The 16,941-nt window shown below is 41.0% G+C and overlaps 2 protein-coding genes across 3 annotated transcripts in view; one reads left to right on the top strand and one right to left on the bottom strand.

Moving 5' to 3' along the window:
- EIF2AK4 (eukaryotic translation initiation factor 2 alpha kinase 4) overlaps window positions 1-11,474 on the top strand; it is a 100,682-nt gene extending 89,208 nt beyond the window's left edge. Inside the window, exons 33-39 of one of the 2 annotated variants that reach the window (XM_043471439.1) lie at window positions 3,203-3,315; window positions 6,260-6,318; window positions 7,201-7,298; window positions 8,503-8,571; window positions 9,254-9,298; window positions 10,654-10,776; window positions 11,250-11,474. In XM_043471439.1, coding sequence (XP_043327374.1) covers window positions 3,203-3,315; window positions 6,260-6,318; window positions 7,201-7,298; window positions 8,503-8,571; window positions 9,254-9,298; window positions 10,654-10,776 — 507 coding nt within the window. In that variant the 3' untranslated portion in view covers window positions 11,250-11,474. The remainder of the gene's footprint in view (window positions 1-3,202; window positions 3,316-6,259; window positions 6,319-7,200; window positions 7,299-8,502; window positions 8,572-9,253; window positions 9,299-10,653; window positions 10,777-11,249) is intronic. The other variant, XM_043471438.1, reaches the window with a different exon arrangement.
- A 140-nt stretch (window positions 11,475-11,614) lies between these two features.
- SRP14 (signal recognition particle 14) lies at window positions 11,615-14,994 on the bottom strand. Its single transcript, XM_043471443.1, has 5 exons — window positions 14,886-14,994; window positions 14,664-14,736; window positions 14,054-14,166; window positions 12,815-12,847; window positions 11,615-12,313 (listed from the first exon to the last, which is right to left on the bottom strand). The coding sequence occupies exons 1-5, from the start codon at window positions 14,907-14,909 to the stop codon at window positions 12,224-12,226; spliced, it is 333 nt and encodes a 110-aa protein (XP_043327378.1). The 5' UTR covers window positions 14,910-14,994; the 3' UTR covers window positions 11,615-12,223.
- Between the last annotated feature and the right edge of the window lie 1,947 nt (window positions 14,995-16,941).

Here is a 16,941-nt window from a genome sequence, read left to right on the forward strand (position 1 = left end):
TTCACTGATCTTCTCTGCAATATCTTATCTGCTATTAATCCCATCCAGTGCATTTCCTATTTCAGGTACTGAAGTTTTTTCATCTGTATAAGTTACATTTGTGTCTTTTTTAAAAAATGTCTTCCATTTCTTCCCTCATCATAGTTCTTGTTTCCTTTATATTCTTTATAATAGTCATTTTTAATTCCATCATCTTGACATTTTTGGTCTGAATTTTCCCTGGTTACGAATCATATTTTCCTTCCTCTTTTTAGGCCTGTTAACTTGTGAGTAGTTATTAGACATTGTGAAGTTTACATTTTTTTGTACTGTGTTTTATTATGTCCCCATTTTTTTGGCTGTACTGCACAGCTTTCAGGATCTTAGTTCCTGAATGGGGATTGAACCCTGGGCCACGGCAGTGAAAGCTCCCAGTCCTAACCACTAGACAGCCAGGGAATTACCCTTCTGTTCCTTTACATACTGCTGGACTTTGTTCTGGGATGTAGTTAATTTCCTTGACTTTAGGTTCATCCTTTCCAGCCTTTAAGTTTTGTTAGGGCAGCCTTTAGTCTAGATCTAATTTAGCCCCACTCCTAAGGCAATGCCCTTTGGAGGATTCTGCCTTAGGTTCCATGTATTATGAGGTCTCTCCACTCTGTAAGAACAAGAACTATTCCCATCCCTGTGGATTTCAGGAATTATTATGCCCACTCATTTCTGCTGGTTGTCTCCCCAGCCTTGGATAGTTCCCTCTCTCCCATGCACAGATCAGTTCTCTGCCAAAGATGTGAGTGGACTTCTCTGCAGAGCTTTAGAGATCTTTCTTTCTCTGGGTGTAACTGTCTTCTTTTCGGTCCTCTGCCACAGTTTCTAGCTCTCCTGGCCTACCTAAGCTCTAGTCTGTCTCCCCAGCTCAGCAAGACTCCTGGCCTCTGATTAGGCTCCTTCTCCCTGCACTGCAGTCTGCAGACTTCCTCACCACAGTTACCTAGGGCACTCGAAGGCTCACTTCATTCCCCTCCTCTCAGGATAACAGTCCTCCACTGCTTGTTGTCCATTGTCTGAAAAACAGTATTTATATATTTTGTCTGGCTTTCTAGTCGTTTAAGGCAGGAAGGTAGTTCTTACAGAAGTTAATTCTTTATGGGAATGTTTGTAAGTCTCCACTGCTAGCCTGCTTGATAAGTCACAAAATCATAAATGACCCTAGTCCTATTGATCACACCTCTTCCAGAGCGGTGACTGCTCCTGTAATATTACCAAGAGATGACCGTCTAGCCTCTGCTGGATAATTACAGCATCATAACCCACTGCTATAATGATCAGCAAATTTTAAAATCTTGAATAAAAATCTGCTTCCCCAAATTTACATTCATTGGTCCTAGTTCTGCCTCTAGAATGGTCAAAATACCAAGTCTAATTCTTCCTCTTTCTCTTAACTACCTTCGCGTGAATTTTAGGATACCACTGCCATGCAGTGGACCACTTTAAGTGTCCTCTTTTCTGGTTTAATCATTCCAGTCACTTAAGCCATTCCTCATAAAGTGATTTTCCAAATCCTTCTCCCTCCTAGTTAACCTCCTCTAGACACATTTAACTTTGTCAGTGTCTGTCCTTAAATGAGATACTGGAATTCTACAAGTGCTCTAAGCATATTCTGACTAAACAAGAAGGGTCTGTAAACTCCCTCAATCCAGATAACATATTTCTTCTAATATAGCCTACAAGTAAACTAACTTTATCTACCACGTAGTTCTTTTGGTCCTCCTGAATTCATCATCAGCTGAAACCCATTGGCCTTCCCACAGCTGTCACCACATCTGACCAGTCTTCTGCAGTGAGGGCTTGACGACAGGACCTCGTATTTGTCTCTGTTAAATGTGATCTTGTTCACTTCAGTACATTGTTCCAGCTCATCCAGCTCTTTTGACTCTTTTGCCTCTGTTAGTGGCAGCATATATATATATATATGTATATTTATAAATATAAAATAGCATCATCTTTATATTTGAAGGGCAAGACATCACTATGTTCACCCATTCAGCAAGTGCATATTAAGCATTCACAGTGTGGAAGGGATTGAATTTAGGGCCATGAGAGATGCAGGGACATATAAGCCACAGGTCCTGCTGTCAAGGATCCTATAATCTGGTGGGGAACAGAAGACATTCATGCATGATTATGAGCTAGAAAATGCTCAATGCCATGAGAGTCCTATAAGAAAATTCTTGAGGATTCCTCAACCTGAGATTACTACAGAGGTAGCAGGGAAGTCTTCAGAGTGGAGGTGCAGTTAATGCCGGACCCCCATGGATGGGCAGGATACTAAAAAGGCTTTTTAAGCAAAGGAATAACAACGGTAATGGCAGTTCTTTCAGTAGGTGGTCCCAAAGATAGAGAGGCAGGCCAGCAGAAAACTATTCCGGTATTACCCCAATTAGTCCATTTGGAGTGAAGCAGATTGTGCAGAGGGGTACTTGAGCAGGAGAGAATGGTTTTAGCTGGATCATACAGAGCCAAAATGCCCAACTAGGGAATTCAAACTTGATTTAGCAGCTAGTGGGGAGCCGGTGGATGTTTTTGGACAGTAGGGAACATCAGAGTATATAAGAAAAATTAACCTGCAGGGAGATGTCACGGAGTGAGGGATAACTGAAGCTGGGGATGGCTGAAGGCAGAGTATCAGACTATCCCAAGCCAAGGCAGGGCACTGGCCATGGGAGTGAAGATGAACAGACGGGCACCGTAAAAGTGAGATGACAGGACTAGGGTTTGGAAAGGAGGGGGAGGAGTTGTAGAAATCTTGGTGACTGACCCGAGGATGTTTAAAGGGGAAAACATGTGAAAGAATCAAATGAAATAGGAGCTGGTTTGTCTTGGCCTTTTTTTTGTTTTTAAATTCTGTTGTCTATAATAAGCTGTTCAAATCTAGACAGGGTTTCTCAGCAGCCACGTTTTGACATTGTTGGCCAGATGCTCCCTTGTGGGGCTGTTGTAGGATGTTGAGCTGCATCCCTAGCGTCCACCCACCAGATGCCAGTGTCACCCCCCACAGCTGTCACAACCACAGATGTCTCTAATCATTGCCGGATGCCCTGTGGGGAGCAAAATCACCCCCGGGTAAGAGCCACCAACCTGAACTGTTGACTGAGGAGTCTTACTATGGTACCCTTCAGCCTGTTGCCTTCAGAAATGATGGATCTGTTTCATTCTTTTTAAGGTTAAGTCTTTTGAGAAGGACAGGCAAACAGAGAAACGTGTGCTGGAGTCTGATCTCGTGGACCACGTTGTACAGAAACTGAGGACTAAAGTCAGTGATGAGAGGACTACCAGGTAACTTAGTAAACAAAGGACCAGAAAGCCAGCTTCAACTGCCTACATAGAATTTTCATACATTTATTTTAAATGTCAATTTGATCCTTTGGGGAGATAAAGACCAGTCAGGATAACTTTTTTTTTTCCAGGGTAACTTTTAATGAACCATAGTACAGCTTCTGAATAACTCAGTAGTTTAATTATATGACTCCATGTAAAACTAGTCATAACTTACTCTCAGCGTTTGTCCTTCATAACACGTCAAAGATTATTTTATCATTTTGAAAAGCCTGAGGAACCACAGTCTAGCTGCCGTTATCTCATTTGGTCTGTTAATCAGTGACCTGCAGTAGTGTTTTGTCACTGGTTTTGAAAGATCTAATATTCTGGGAAATAATAATGTTCTGGGAAAAGTTCTCACTCATCATAGCACTGCAAATTGGTTCAACTGTCTGCATAGGAATTTAACAGTTAAAAGCCTTAAAACTAAAAAAGAAAAAAAAAAAGACCCAGCAATTCCACTTCAGGAATTTACAGTAAAATTATTCCATAGGGATAGTACAAAGATGTCTATCAACACACATTATTTCTAACAGCAGTTCTCAAAAATTTTGGTCTCAGAACCGCTTCATACCCTTAAAAATTATTTGAGGACCCCCTAAGAGCTTTGTTTATGTGGTTTATATCTATCAATATTTCTATGTTAGAAACTAAAATGTAAACATTTTAAAAATGCTTATTCTAAAATAACAATAATAAACTCATGACATGCAAACCTAAATAACATTTTTAATGGAAATAACTATTTTCCAAAACAAAATAAATTTAGTAGGAAAGGTAGCATTGTTTTAAATTTTTGCAGATATTGTTGTTTTAATTTTTGTAATCTCTAATCATAAGTAGAAGAAACTATATTGTTTTATTACTATTACTGTCTTATGTTGTCTGTTTCTGCATTCAGTCTCTTATGATATACATCATGTAGTCTCTGGAAAATTCCATTACACATTAATGAAAGGATACAAATAAAAGGATAATTAACATGTTAGGATTATTGTGAAAATACTCTTGACCTTGCAAATACCCTGTGAAAGGATCTCAGGGACCTCCAGGGTCCCTGGGAACCTCACTTATTTTTTTCTTTTTTTTTTGGGAACCTCACTTATAATATTCACAGTAATTCAATGATAGAAGATTGCTCAAATTATAGTAAATACAGTGAAATACTGTGCAGCCTTTAAAAATTATTTTTCTAATAAAGCTGAGTTTATTATAAGGAAGGATGTCCACAAATAAGATATGATCCCATTTTTGCTGCAACCAAAATATATAGCTCATACACAGAAAAATGTCTGGAATGATGAACCAAATTTTTCATTACAGTTATTTCTGATTAGTGGGATTACAAAGGATCATTTCCCTTGCTTTTCTATATTTTTGTAAGTCTTTTATTTATGCTTAGAAAAAAAGTACTCTACTGGGGGACTTCCCTGGTGGTCCAGTGGTTGAGAATCCTCCTTGCAGTGCAGGGGACACTGGTTCAATCCCTGGTCAGGGAACTAAGAGCCTACATGCCACAGGGCAACTAAGTCCATCTGCCACAACTACGGAGCCCACGTGCTCTAGAGCCTGCAACTAAGATCTAAAGCCATAAATAAATAAATTTTTTTTTTTTAATATTTTTTTTTACTTACATCAGTAAATTCTCAGTCAGCAATTTTTCCCTTCAGGGGACATTTGGCAATATTTGCAGACATTTTTGGTTGTTATCTACTACTGTTATCTAGTAAGCACGAGGCTGGTGGTGGTTTAGTCACTAAGTCATGTCTGACTTGTGTGACCCCATGGACTGTAGCCAGGCTCCTCTGTCCATGGGATTTGCCAGGCAAGAATATTGGAGTGAGTTGCCATTTTCTTCTCCAGGCGATCTCTTCCCAATGCAGGGATTGAACCCCGTCTCCTGCATTGCAGGTGGATTCTTTACCACCTGAGCCACCGGGGAAGCCCAGTAAACACCAGGGCTGCTGTTAAACATCCTATAATTAAGAGGACTGACTCCCCACCTCCACCCCAACAAAGAATCATCTGGCCCAAATGTCAGGCTGAGAAATCCTGACTTATATAAAATCAATGTTCTTGCTTGCATGGCCTTCCCTGGCCCCACCCCCGTCCCCACCCATCTCCACCTAGCTTGAATAAATTCACTGTTAGGCTTTTTCTAAGAGTATATATGTGTGTGTGTATATATATATATAATGTTCTTGAAGTCTCTAGATATTAGGATTAAGAATCCAAATCAAAGGCAGAGCTTTAGAAGAGAAAGCAAAAAATAGTTAACTAATTAATAGCAACTATTAGTAATAGTACAGGCAAACATTATTAAGACACTTAACAGGCCAGATGGGATTTAGTTTAAGCAGGGAAGGGCTTAAAATCTTTCTTCCATGTGAATGATTATTTCCCTGTTTTCCCAAGATAGAGTGCTATTATGTCTCTCAAAGGCTATAAATTAATTCAGTGTTTGAAAGAACATCCATTCACAGCTTCTGAAAGAATCTCATTTACTAAATGTTCTCTTGTGGGTGATCACCAAGGTTGCATCCATAATGAAAGTGGGGCATTGCTAATGTTTCCTTGTATTGTGAGGAGAGCAGAAAGAACACCCATTGTATTTCATTGAAATTAGCTTCTTATGTTGAGCCAGTAATCCAAACCCAGCTGAATAAATCAGAATGTTGTCTCTAAGACTGTTAATTTGAAGTGACATCCTTTATAATTTTTATTTGCTCTTAATCAAAAGCATAATTAAGGGCAAATTTTGTTTTCCTCCGCTAATCAATATTTATTAAATATCAGTATTTTATATTTAATAGAAGCCTCTAAGTGTAGCTCACTATAAATTATGTGTTGCTTTTGTCTTAGTGACTGTTTATTCTAACTGTTTTTGTTTGCTTGTTTTTAGAGACGCTTCCGATAATCTTACAGTACAAAATCTGAAAGGATCATTTTCTAATGCTTCAGGTATAATTACTAATTGTAATTTAAACATAATAATGCTTGTGTGTGTGTGTGTACATGTTTGCTTTAAATACTTAGAACTGTGGCTAACTCACTGCATCAGTAATATCCTCTTAAAGTAACATACGTACAATTAGTTATACCAAAAAGAATTAATCCCTATGAAACTTACATTCTAGAAAAGGATAAAACCACTGGGAGTTTGGTGACTCTTCTGGTCCTGATATGTCTGTCTGATTTTTACAAGTGGTTTAATCTTCCTTTGATTCAGTTTATTATGTAGATCAAATGTGGATAAATTTTTCCCATATAGAAGATTGAAGAAAAGTATTTTTTAGTGCCCTGGAGACATTATGTACATTTGTTTTCATGAAAGCCAAGAGGAAACAGTGGTGATAGTTACACCTTTAGTTTTACTACATTTGTCAACCCAAGTGAAAAAGAAATGTCCCAGTGAAGTCCACGAGAACACATTACTTGACTTTTAACAGAATTAAGCTTTTTGGGTTCATTTCTGTCTGCCACCATCAGATTTCAAATACTTAGAGGAATTTAAAGAACTATAGTTTGGGAAATGTTAAGCTTGCCTTTTTTTCCCTTAGGTTCATGAGGTTTGACTCATATTGCCTTCCTGTGCCTTTGTCACCTCCCACTGAAGGAGGGAAGGCTGGTGATCCTGACAGAAGTGTCAGAACTACTAGGGGAGAAGTGGGGTCCTGGGTTTCTGGTCAAGTGCAGACAGTTGCAGAGACAGAAAACAAGGCTTAGACATAATCCAGTCCACAGAATCACCCCCAAGTGGATCCTAATCATCTCTGCCAACTCTGTGGTATGTGATAGAAAGTGGGACCAGATAAGGCCATAACTGCTAAAACTCTGTTTCAGGTTTGTTTGAAATCCATGGAGCAACGGTTGTTCCCATTGTGAGTGTGGTTGCCCCCGAAAAGCTGTCAGCTAGCACCAGAAGGCGGTATGAGACTCAGGTACATGGTCAGAGTGTTCTCGGCTTTCTAACATGAGCCACAAAGGAGGAAGAAAACAAGAAAGGGAACGAAGGAACAGTTTCCTGGAAATGTTCTTCTTCCCAATTCCTGAACTTGGTGACTTCTGAAAACCTCACCAACACAAAGCATCACAGGTGCCAAGATTCTGCCCCGTTTGTCCTCCAAAGAGGCCTCCGTGTACACTGTGGGCACCCAGAAGCAGCGCTGTCAGAATTACTGAGTCCAAGCAAAAAGTTTCTGATCCCATTTGGTCTTGTTGTACATAACAAAGCAGAAGAGATCTACCACAAGACGTGTAGCAGGTTTCTCACTGCATACATGTTTCTGGTATTCTTATTTGCCTGATTCTGTGCTAAGTGCCAGGTAAAATGGAAAACACGTGACATGGCCCCGTCCTCAAAGACTTTATAACCTTAGAAGCATATATATAGTTGGAGAATAGAAGAAAATCAGTAATAGGATGCTGAATTAAGTATACTGAATAAGGGTTAGAGTATGCTACAGACATGGGGGAGAGAGAAAGATCAGTGTTTGTATGGATGATCAAGATAGGCCTCGTGGAGGTGATCCCTGAAGGATTTCAGTAGGCAGAGAGGGAAGATGAGGGTGTTCCAAATGGAAGGGACAGAGGGAAGGACAGTGTAAACAAAGCTAATGAGCAGAGTTAGGACACAGGCCTCATTTGGGAATAGGGTATGAGAGGGTAGCCATTATTAGGAGTGTAATTAGACTGAAACACAAAAGATCAAGTTACCTCATTTTGTTAGCTTTCCTGACTGTTTCTCAGTGTGTTGGGTGGAAACTCACTTTTCATATCTACGATATTTCAGTTCCATGTTCTCAATGCTGTCACTGTCCCCTTCTTAAATTTAGCTTAATACTAAAATCTCCCTGCTTCCGCATGCACTGTCTTACAGTACTGAGCTTTTATTACATGTCAGTTCAAAATTATAAAGAAATAAGCAGATTAGTAAACAAATGATCAAGGTAGGCTATAAAATCTCATTTTCCCTGAGGTTGTAATACACTAGACACTCATCTTACTGAGGTGGATGAAGAGCAAGTTCTTATATAATATTTGGTTTGTCACCTGTGATTGTTTCCTAGAATAAGAACTGAAATGGCAAGAAAGATGGCTTGATGGGACAGATTCTGAACTCTAACACACTTTCCTTCTTGTTAGGTACAAACCCGACTTCAGGCCTCCCTTGCTAACTTACATCAGAAAAGCAGCGAAATTGAAATTTTGGCTGTAAGTCACTTTCTTTAACTTTCTGAGGATGGCTTTTGTCCACACTGTCAAATTTTTGCTCATTGTCAACAGAATTGGGATACTGGCTTGTTTCTCCTAGTTTCTTCCTCTGAAAGATTGGGAGGAGGGGGACTGAAAATGAAAATCATTTTTCTAAATGTTTCAGGCTTCCCTGATAGTTCAGTTGGTAAAGACTTTGCCTGCAATGGAGACCCTGGTTCGATTCCTGGGTTGGGAAGATCCACTGAAGAAGGGATAGGCTACCCACTCCAGTATTCTTGGGGTTCCCTCATGGCTCAGCTGGTAAAGAACTCACCTGCAATGTGGGAGACCTGAGTTTGATCCTTGGGTTGGGAAGATCCCCTGGAGAAGGGAATGGCTACCCACTCCAGTATTCTGGCCCGGGGAATTCCATGGACTGTATAGTCCATGGGGTTGCAAAGAGTCGGATACGACTGAGCAACTTTCACTCTTCACTTTGCAGGCCTTTGCAGGTAGTGCTGCCAAAGCTTTGCGGTGTGATGTGTTAGTTCTGAGTGCTGAGATCACATCACTGCCAAATTCAATAAGCAGCACGGAAGCATCCCATTCATGCTGCTCCATCCAAAGTGACACCACAGTCACAAGTCAGTGTGTGCTGCTTAGGATCCCTGACATGATGTACATTTTTGTGTATCAACAGGTGGATCTACCCAAAGAAACAATCTTACAGTTTCTGTCATTAGAGGTAAGCAAGATGAACTCTTCTGCACTATTAGTCTTTAAAATCCCAAAGTTTGCTATTGATTTGCTAAAAGAAAGTTGAAAGTGGCATTATTTTCTTTGATATGAGGTATTTTTCTAGCAGTCCCAGGAATTTAGGAGCATTGTTTCTTTTATGTGACATGTATTACTAAATCAGATTTTGAGGGAATCACACTTTTCTAGTGTTCTGGGTTTTTTTTTAACGTTTCAGAGATGTTTTTAACAAACATCTAGGGTTTTTAACAAACATCTAGGGTTTTTTCTGTGTGTTGAGCTTTAGCAGGCTTTGTTCTAAGCACTTTAGGAATGTTAACTTGTTTAATCATAACAACCCCAAGGGATACATACTGTTACCTTTTTACAGATCCTTATTTTACATTTTATGGAGAATGGAAGCAGAGAGGTTAAACATCTTACTCAAAGTCACCCAACTAGGGAGTTGCAGAGCCAGGATTTGAACCTAGGCAAACTAGTGGAATCTACACTCTCACCCACCATACTGTGCTGCTTCAAACCTTCATTCCAACCAGGAAAGCTCATCTGCAGAACTAAAACTATATGGAAGCTCTTTCTGTAAAAACTGAATGTAGGTCCTTTTTTATATGCTTTTTTTTTAGTATATAACATACCTTTATTATCAAATAGCCTAACTGAACTTTTAAAAAAATTTAATATTTACCTTTGCTATAAGAATATTTAACTGTAAGAATAACTACATGTGATTTTTGCAGCATATCTAACCAAAGAATACTTTTGTCTATCCAGAGTGTTTAGTCAGATTAAGTTAGATGAAAAATGAACTCTGCCCCAGAACTGCCATTTCATGCTATATTTTAAGGTTACTCTCCATTTATATAAAATATTGGTTATATTCCTTGTGCTGTACAATATATCTTGTAGCTTCTCTTATAAGCTGACTTCCCCCTCCCCCCCCTCCGGTCCTCCGTCCCCCACTGGTATTCTCCCATCTGGTAAATAAGCATATAGCATGATACTGGTAATTTACTGCTTCATGAGCCACTCAAACGGGTGCACATCAGAAGTGGCATCTCCATCTCACCTAAAGTCAACAGTTGGCAGAAATAACTGGTGTAGTCACATTAACACACTGGGGCTGCATCATTCTTAGGCAGGATCTAGTAAGCTGGTTTTATAAAGAAATTCAGTTCTTCAGGAAGAACCCTGGCAGTCTCCCCACTAGTTTTCTCCCCCCTGTAACTGATTTCTTCAGTGTACATAGAGGGGGCATGGCGTTGACACCTCATTAGTGACCCAGGAAAAGCCAATTAATAAACCTTAGTACCTGCTGTGTTAAGTTTTATCTATATTTTTTCCTAGTGGGATGCTGATGAACAGGCATTTAACACAACTGTGAAGCAGCTGCTGTCACGCCTGCCAAAGCAGAGATACCTCAAATTAGTCTGTGATGAGATTTATAACATCAAAGTAGAAAAAAAGTAAGTTATCACTTAGGCATTGCAGGTTTCAATATAGGTTAAAACTCAAGCTGGGGTCGGAGGGGTGTTGTTTGTTTTTAGGAGTTTTTCCCCAAGAAGGGGTTTTGGAGTGACAAATATGTTATTGTCTTGTTGAGGTTAGATGACTAAGAAGTTGCTATGTTAGAACTGCAGTTGGTGACCAGTAAATACATGTCAGGACTGTGAATCACAGTCATGATCTTATCAATAACAACACAGTGATCTCAGTAGCAGCTATCCCAGTTATCATTTTAATCACCCAGGTAACTCCTATGTTTTATGTCCCCTTGTCAGAATGCGTTGTTCATGTTTTCAAACACTAAAATGTTTTTAGTGACCAGCCTTCCATCTTGTTTTTGATTACACAGAACTCCTACAGTTAAGTGTTCTAAAAATAAATTATCAGCCCCATTCTCTACCCGTTACACTGATCCTGTCTTCTCCCTCCTCTTGCAGGGTGTCTGTGCTCTTCCTGTACAGCTACAGAGATGACTACTACAGAATCTTATTTTAATCCTAAAGAACTATCAAACAGACAGGAGCTTATATTACAAAATACTGTACATTCATTGTAATTTTAAATTAGCTTTACATTCTAAGCTGTCCTACAAAGCTGAGCTTTGTAGGTTTTTCATGTGTAATATATTATAAATTTATCTTTTGAATAAATGTTTTCATATATTTGTTGCTTTTTAATTGCAAATCTATTAACACTGCAGGGTTTATGGAGCTAGAACACAAGAAAACAGCTTTGTTCTTCTCTTAGACCTATATACCAAGCATATGAAAATGTCCAAAGTAAAGGGCATAAAGAAATCAAGTATCATCATTAACTTGGAATCTTTATTCTTGATGATTCTCTAATAAGCTTATCCTTAGTCTGGTTAAGCAAACTCTTACTTGGCTATGAAACTCATTCAAATTTGCTAAAGGCACTAAGATGATAAAATTATACAGCCAGCTGGGAAATCCATGAAATAACACAACTTTTAATAAAAGTGTCAGGTTTCAGTTCTAGTAAACCAAAAGACAGGGCCTCAAGCCTATTCATAGTCACATCATTCCAGAACGAGGAGCTGTGGCCAGAAACTTTTTATGGGGCAGGAAAAAGAATAAAAGTTGGTCAGTGCTGATAAATACAGGTTAAATAATACACTGCTCTTTACAGATGGCTACAGAGTCTGTAAACTATTATCCAGGAACATACAACCGTCCAACACAAACCACTTAGCCAGATCTAAGATAAACTGGCTTCTTGTAACTACCCTGTAAACACTGCAGCCCTTCTTCCATCCAAAAATGACCCTAATCTCACATGAAAACAGTCATTATAAGGGAGTCAGAAACTCAGCTTTGTGGCCAAAAATAAAAACCAAAGGAAAAATAGCAATTCAGTGGTTAGTTGGTGAAAGCAGGAAAGCTGGTGCCCTTCACTGTGCTGCTTTGCTCTTCTTACTCTTGCTCTTTTTGTCCCTCTTCTTCAGCCCATCCATGTTAGCTCGCAATAGGTTTGAATAAGCCTAGAAGACACAGAGCGTGACCTTAGTGGGAAAAGTTGCAAATTGGTGCAGCATCTGCCCTACTTCCATAATGGATTTAGGGTTGCCAAAATCAGAAAGCCTAACTCATAAAGTGTAGAATACTATGGGACACTTGTGTTCTAAGCAACATGGTGTAAGGGAAACACCCTCACATTATAGCACCTTCTGCAACACCCACTAGTGAGTTGCACATTTTTTACTTTTCTTTTAAGCAAAAATGGAAGACTGCAGGCAACTTACATAACTGTACTGTAAGTATGGCATATATGAAGCCTAAGACAACAAAATTTAGCTGAAAAGACAATGTCAGTGTTGAAGTAAAATTTGTGGCTTGGCAGCTTTTACTTGTAAACGATTGGTTAAAATACAGTATTACAGGAGAGCAGTGAACTTAAATCACAATCTTAACCCAACCCAGTGTTAAACATTAGGCTGACTCTTGCCTCAAGAAATGGGACACAGAGAACACCAGAAACTCACCATCTGAAACTTATTCACTTCTTTGGAGCTCACCTGGAAAATAAGGGGGAAAAGATCACCCCTGTTACCACAAAAAAATCATCTGCCTCACCCAGTAAAACTCAAAAGCCTCATGAAGACATCCTAATCTTTAAAAATATTTCTTCCCCACTGCAGGAATGGGAAAGCTATTTTTCTACTCCACTTTCCTCTGCCTGAGGAACAAGTAAAGTAGCGCTGCACTTTTAGAATTGTACCAAGATGGGAAAGATGGGCTGCTTAAGAAGCTATGCTTCTCGCCTCTGTTGAAATCTCTTAAACACATCGCACTGATTTTTTCTAAGGAGTCTAAGAGATGTCAAAGAACTTAACCTTTTGTGCAAGATACATTTAAATTACACCCTCCCCATCTTATTTTAAACCTACCTTCCATTAATTCAGGCCCATTTAAGCAAACTGCAAGCTACCACAAGAGAAATTTTATGTCTGAAGATTCCTTAGTTTTCCGTATTTCATGACACCCAACTTTATTTTTTTTTTAAGCCACATAAATGCTTGCTTTATTGTAAAAATCTTCTCAAGATACCTAGTAATGGAACATTAATCAACTAATTATGGCCCACATTTTTGTGGATATCCTATACTGATTAGAGGGCAGTCTGGTTCTGTCCCAATAGAATAAAGAAGTATTCATTTGATCCAAGGAGTCTCTTGCTTTGCCATATTCAACTTCCACTTTGAAAGGGAGCTCTTATTCAATGTAGCATATGCTCAGCAGTGTCTGACTCTTTGCAACCCCATGGCCTGTAGCATGCCAGGCTACATACTCAAATTCAAAACCTGATACGATACATGTTTGGTACCTAAACCACAACCATAAAAGAATAATCAGCTTAAAAGCATCTGGTACCAAGAAACTGTTCACTGAAGCCCCAGCACAGTCAGAGAATAAGGAATCAACTGCCAGCTGCTCCTTACAGTGCTACTGTGAGTAAGGACCGATATGCTAATATTTTTTTCTAACAAGTGTTTGACTTCTACCTTCTTCATTTTAATTTTGCTCTTGGCCTTTCTATTACCAAGGTAATAAAAGAAGATCTTGATTTCAAAACAGCTGGGGAACTACACACTAGGCTTTATTCAGTAACTTACAAAAAAAAAACCCAAAAAACCCCACAAAACCGGGTACAAATATAACCCATCCTCAGTTAAGTTCAAGTCTTTAAACTCCAAAACAGATGTATTAGGAATCCAACTTACCACAGTGCTGATCTTCTTTTTCCCATCAGTAGCTCTTAACAGACATTTGTTGTCTGAGGGCTCAAAGCCCTCCACAGAACCCTTCCTTGGAATGGGTTTAGTTCGGCCATCATCTGCATGAAAAACACATCCTGGTGAACACAGTCACAGACTTAACAGGTAGACAAAAAGTTAATAAGTCGGGAAGGCATACAAAGAGGATACCTAATCCACCTCCACTGATCTAGTTCTGTTAATCACATTATCTGCTATCATAGATGGCTTGATCACACCTTGGGAAACCTACCTGCGACTCCCACGATGGGCACATTGTAATATCAAAGCACATTAAATCTCACTAATCATGGCGCGGCTTGGAATCCTTGACAAGGACAGCCCTGACATGACTGGGGCCCACTGGAACCGGAACTGACTTAGGTGGCTAAGTGCTGGGGGCCGCACCAGCCCCAATCCCTAGTACTCTCTGGCCCCTCAGCTCTGAATGGGCCCAGTAGAAGGTAGAGGAAGGCAGGGGAAGCAGAGGATGGGCAGCAGAAAGATTCTGCCTGAGGCTCCCAGTCACTGGGCCTCCCAGCCCCCTTCCGGCCTTGCCGCGTCCACAGCTGCTTACACTTCTTCAGGGTGATGAACACGCTGCCCGACAACCGGCACTTCTGGAAGAGCCTAGTCAGCTCCGTCAGGAACTGGAACACAAGAAGCCCGGCCCCGTTAGGCAACCACAAACCCCCTTCCCGCCTCGTCAAAGTCCCTGTCCCTCCCGAAGAACGAGACAGAGGTCCCGAGCTAAGCCCCAAACAGCATCGGTCCCTCAGCCGGCCAGCTCTGGCTATACCTGTTCACTCTCCAGCAGCACCATCCTGGCGCTGCTGGCTCCGCTCGGTCAGCACAAGCCCCAAGCCGTTGGAGCCGGAAGTTTCACCCAGCCTGGGCGGGACTTCCGCCATTAGGTTTCTTATCTCTTTCACCCAATCCCTGCTTCCACCGTTTCCCCGCCCCACCCACCTCGCGCCCGCGCTCAGGGACGCCCCCTTCTGTTCCGGGAGAGCAACGACCCCGAGGGCCTTTGGAGTGTGCGAGATTTCACATAGAAGCAATCCCCTCATCCAAGCAGCGGAAGGGAGTAAGAGCGCGGAAGGATTTGATGGAAACCTATAGTTGTGGCTCAGCTGGTAGAGAATCCGCCCGCAATGCGTCAGACCTGGGTTCGATCCCTGGGTTGGGAAGATCCCCTGGAGAAGGGAAAAGCTACCCACTCCAGTATTCTGGCCTGGAGAATTCCATGGGCAAGTCCATGGGGTCGCGAAGAGTCAGACACGATAGAGCAACTTTCCCTTTATAGCTGTGTACATTGAGCTGTGTGTTGGGCAAGTTACCTAGCAGTTCGGTGCTTCAGTTTCCTCAACCTATAATAATAGTTTCCACTTCACAGTGTGGCTTTGAAGAGTAAATGAGCTAATATTAAACACAATAGTGCACAGCTCATAGAGCCTGCTCAATAAACGTTAGCTCTTGTCGTTCTTATCATTGCCATTGTATTCAGTTCAGTTCAGTTCAGTCGCTCAGTCGTGTCCGACTCTTTGCGACCCCATGAGTCGCAGCACAGCATGCCAGGTCTCCCTGTCCATCACCAACTCCCGGAGTTTACTCAAACTCATGTCCATCGAGTCGGTGATGCCGTCCAGCCATCTCATCCTCTGTCATCCTCTTCTCCTCCTGCCCCCAATCCCTCCCAGCATCAGGGTCTTTTCCAATGAGTCAACACTTCGCATGAGGTGGCCAAAGTATTGAAGTTTCAGTATCAACATCAGTCCTTCCAATGAACACCCAGGACTGATCTCCTTTAGGATGGACTGGTTGGATCTCCTTGCTGTCCAAGGGACTCTCAAGAGTCTTCTCCAACACCAGAGTTCAAAAGCATCAATTCTTTGGCACTCAGCTTTCTTCACAGTCCAACTCTCACATCCATACATGACCACTGGAAAAACCATAGCCTTGACTAGACGGATCTTTGTTGGCAAAGTAATGTCTCTGCTTTTGAATATGCTGTCTACATTGGTCATAACTTTCCTTCCAAGGAGTAAGCATCTTTTAATTTCATGGCTGGAAAGTGAAGTCAAGTGGGCCTTAGAAAGCATCACTACGAATGAAGCTAATGGAGGTGATGGAATTCCAGTTGAGCTATTTCAAATCCTAAAAGATGATGCTGTGAAAGTGCTGCACTCAATATGCCAGCAAATTTTGAAAACTCAGCAGTGGCCACAGGACTGGAAAAGGTCAGTTTTCATTCCAGTCCCAAAGAAAGGCAATTCCAAAGAATGCTCAAACTACAGCACAATTGCACTCATCTCACACACTAGTAAAACAATGCTCAAAATTCTCCAAGCCAGGCTTCAGCAATACGTGAACTGTGAACTTCCAGATGTTCAAGCTGGTTTTAGAAAAGGCCGAGGAACCAGAGATCAAATTGCCATTGTATTACCTCTGAACTATTCCTCTTTGACCAGGGGCTCGGTGGCCCCAGCTCTAGCAGGAAGGCTCGGAGCCAGGTCTTAGTTTCGCCTCAGTTCAGTCAGGAGACCTGGGGTCTAGGTCCAACCCTGCTGTTGCCAAGTTGAACCTTAAGCCCTTAATAAAGTCAAGTATGAAATCATGCAATGGGTTTTCACTGAGGGTCTCTTAGCCTGTGCCAGGCACTGTGGTTGGAATTGGAGCACAACTTAGTGTTTTACTGGTCTGGGGGTCAGAAGTCTAAAATCAATGTGTCTGCAGGGCTACATTCCATCTGGAAGCTTCAGGGGAAAAATCTGTTTCCTTGCCTTTCTAGAAGCCACTTGCATTCCTTGGCTCATGGCATCCCTTCCTCACTTCTTTATAACCTCTTATTTCCA

Source organism: Cervus canadensis, chromosome 6 (assembly GCF_019320065.1).
Source record: "Cervus canadensis isolate Bull #8, Minnesota chromosome 6, ASM1932006v1, whole genome shotgun sequence".
In the NCBI taxonomy this organism is placed as follows: domain Eukaryota; kingdom Metazoa; phylum Chordata; class Mammalia; order Artiodactyla; family Cervidae; genus Cervus; species Cervus canadensis.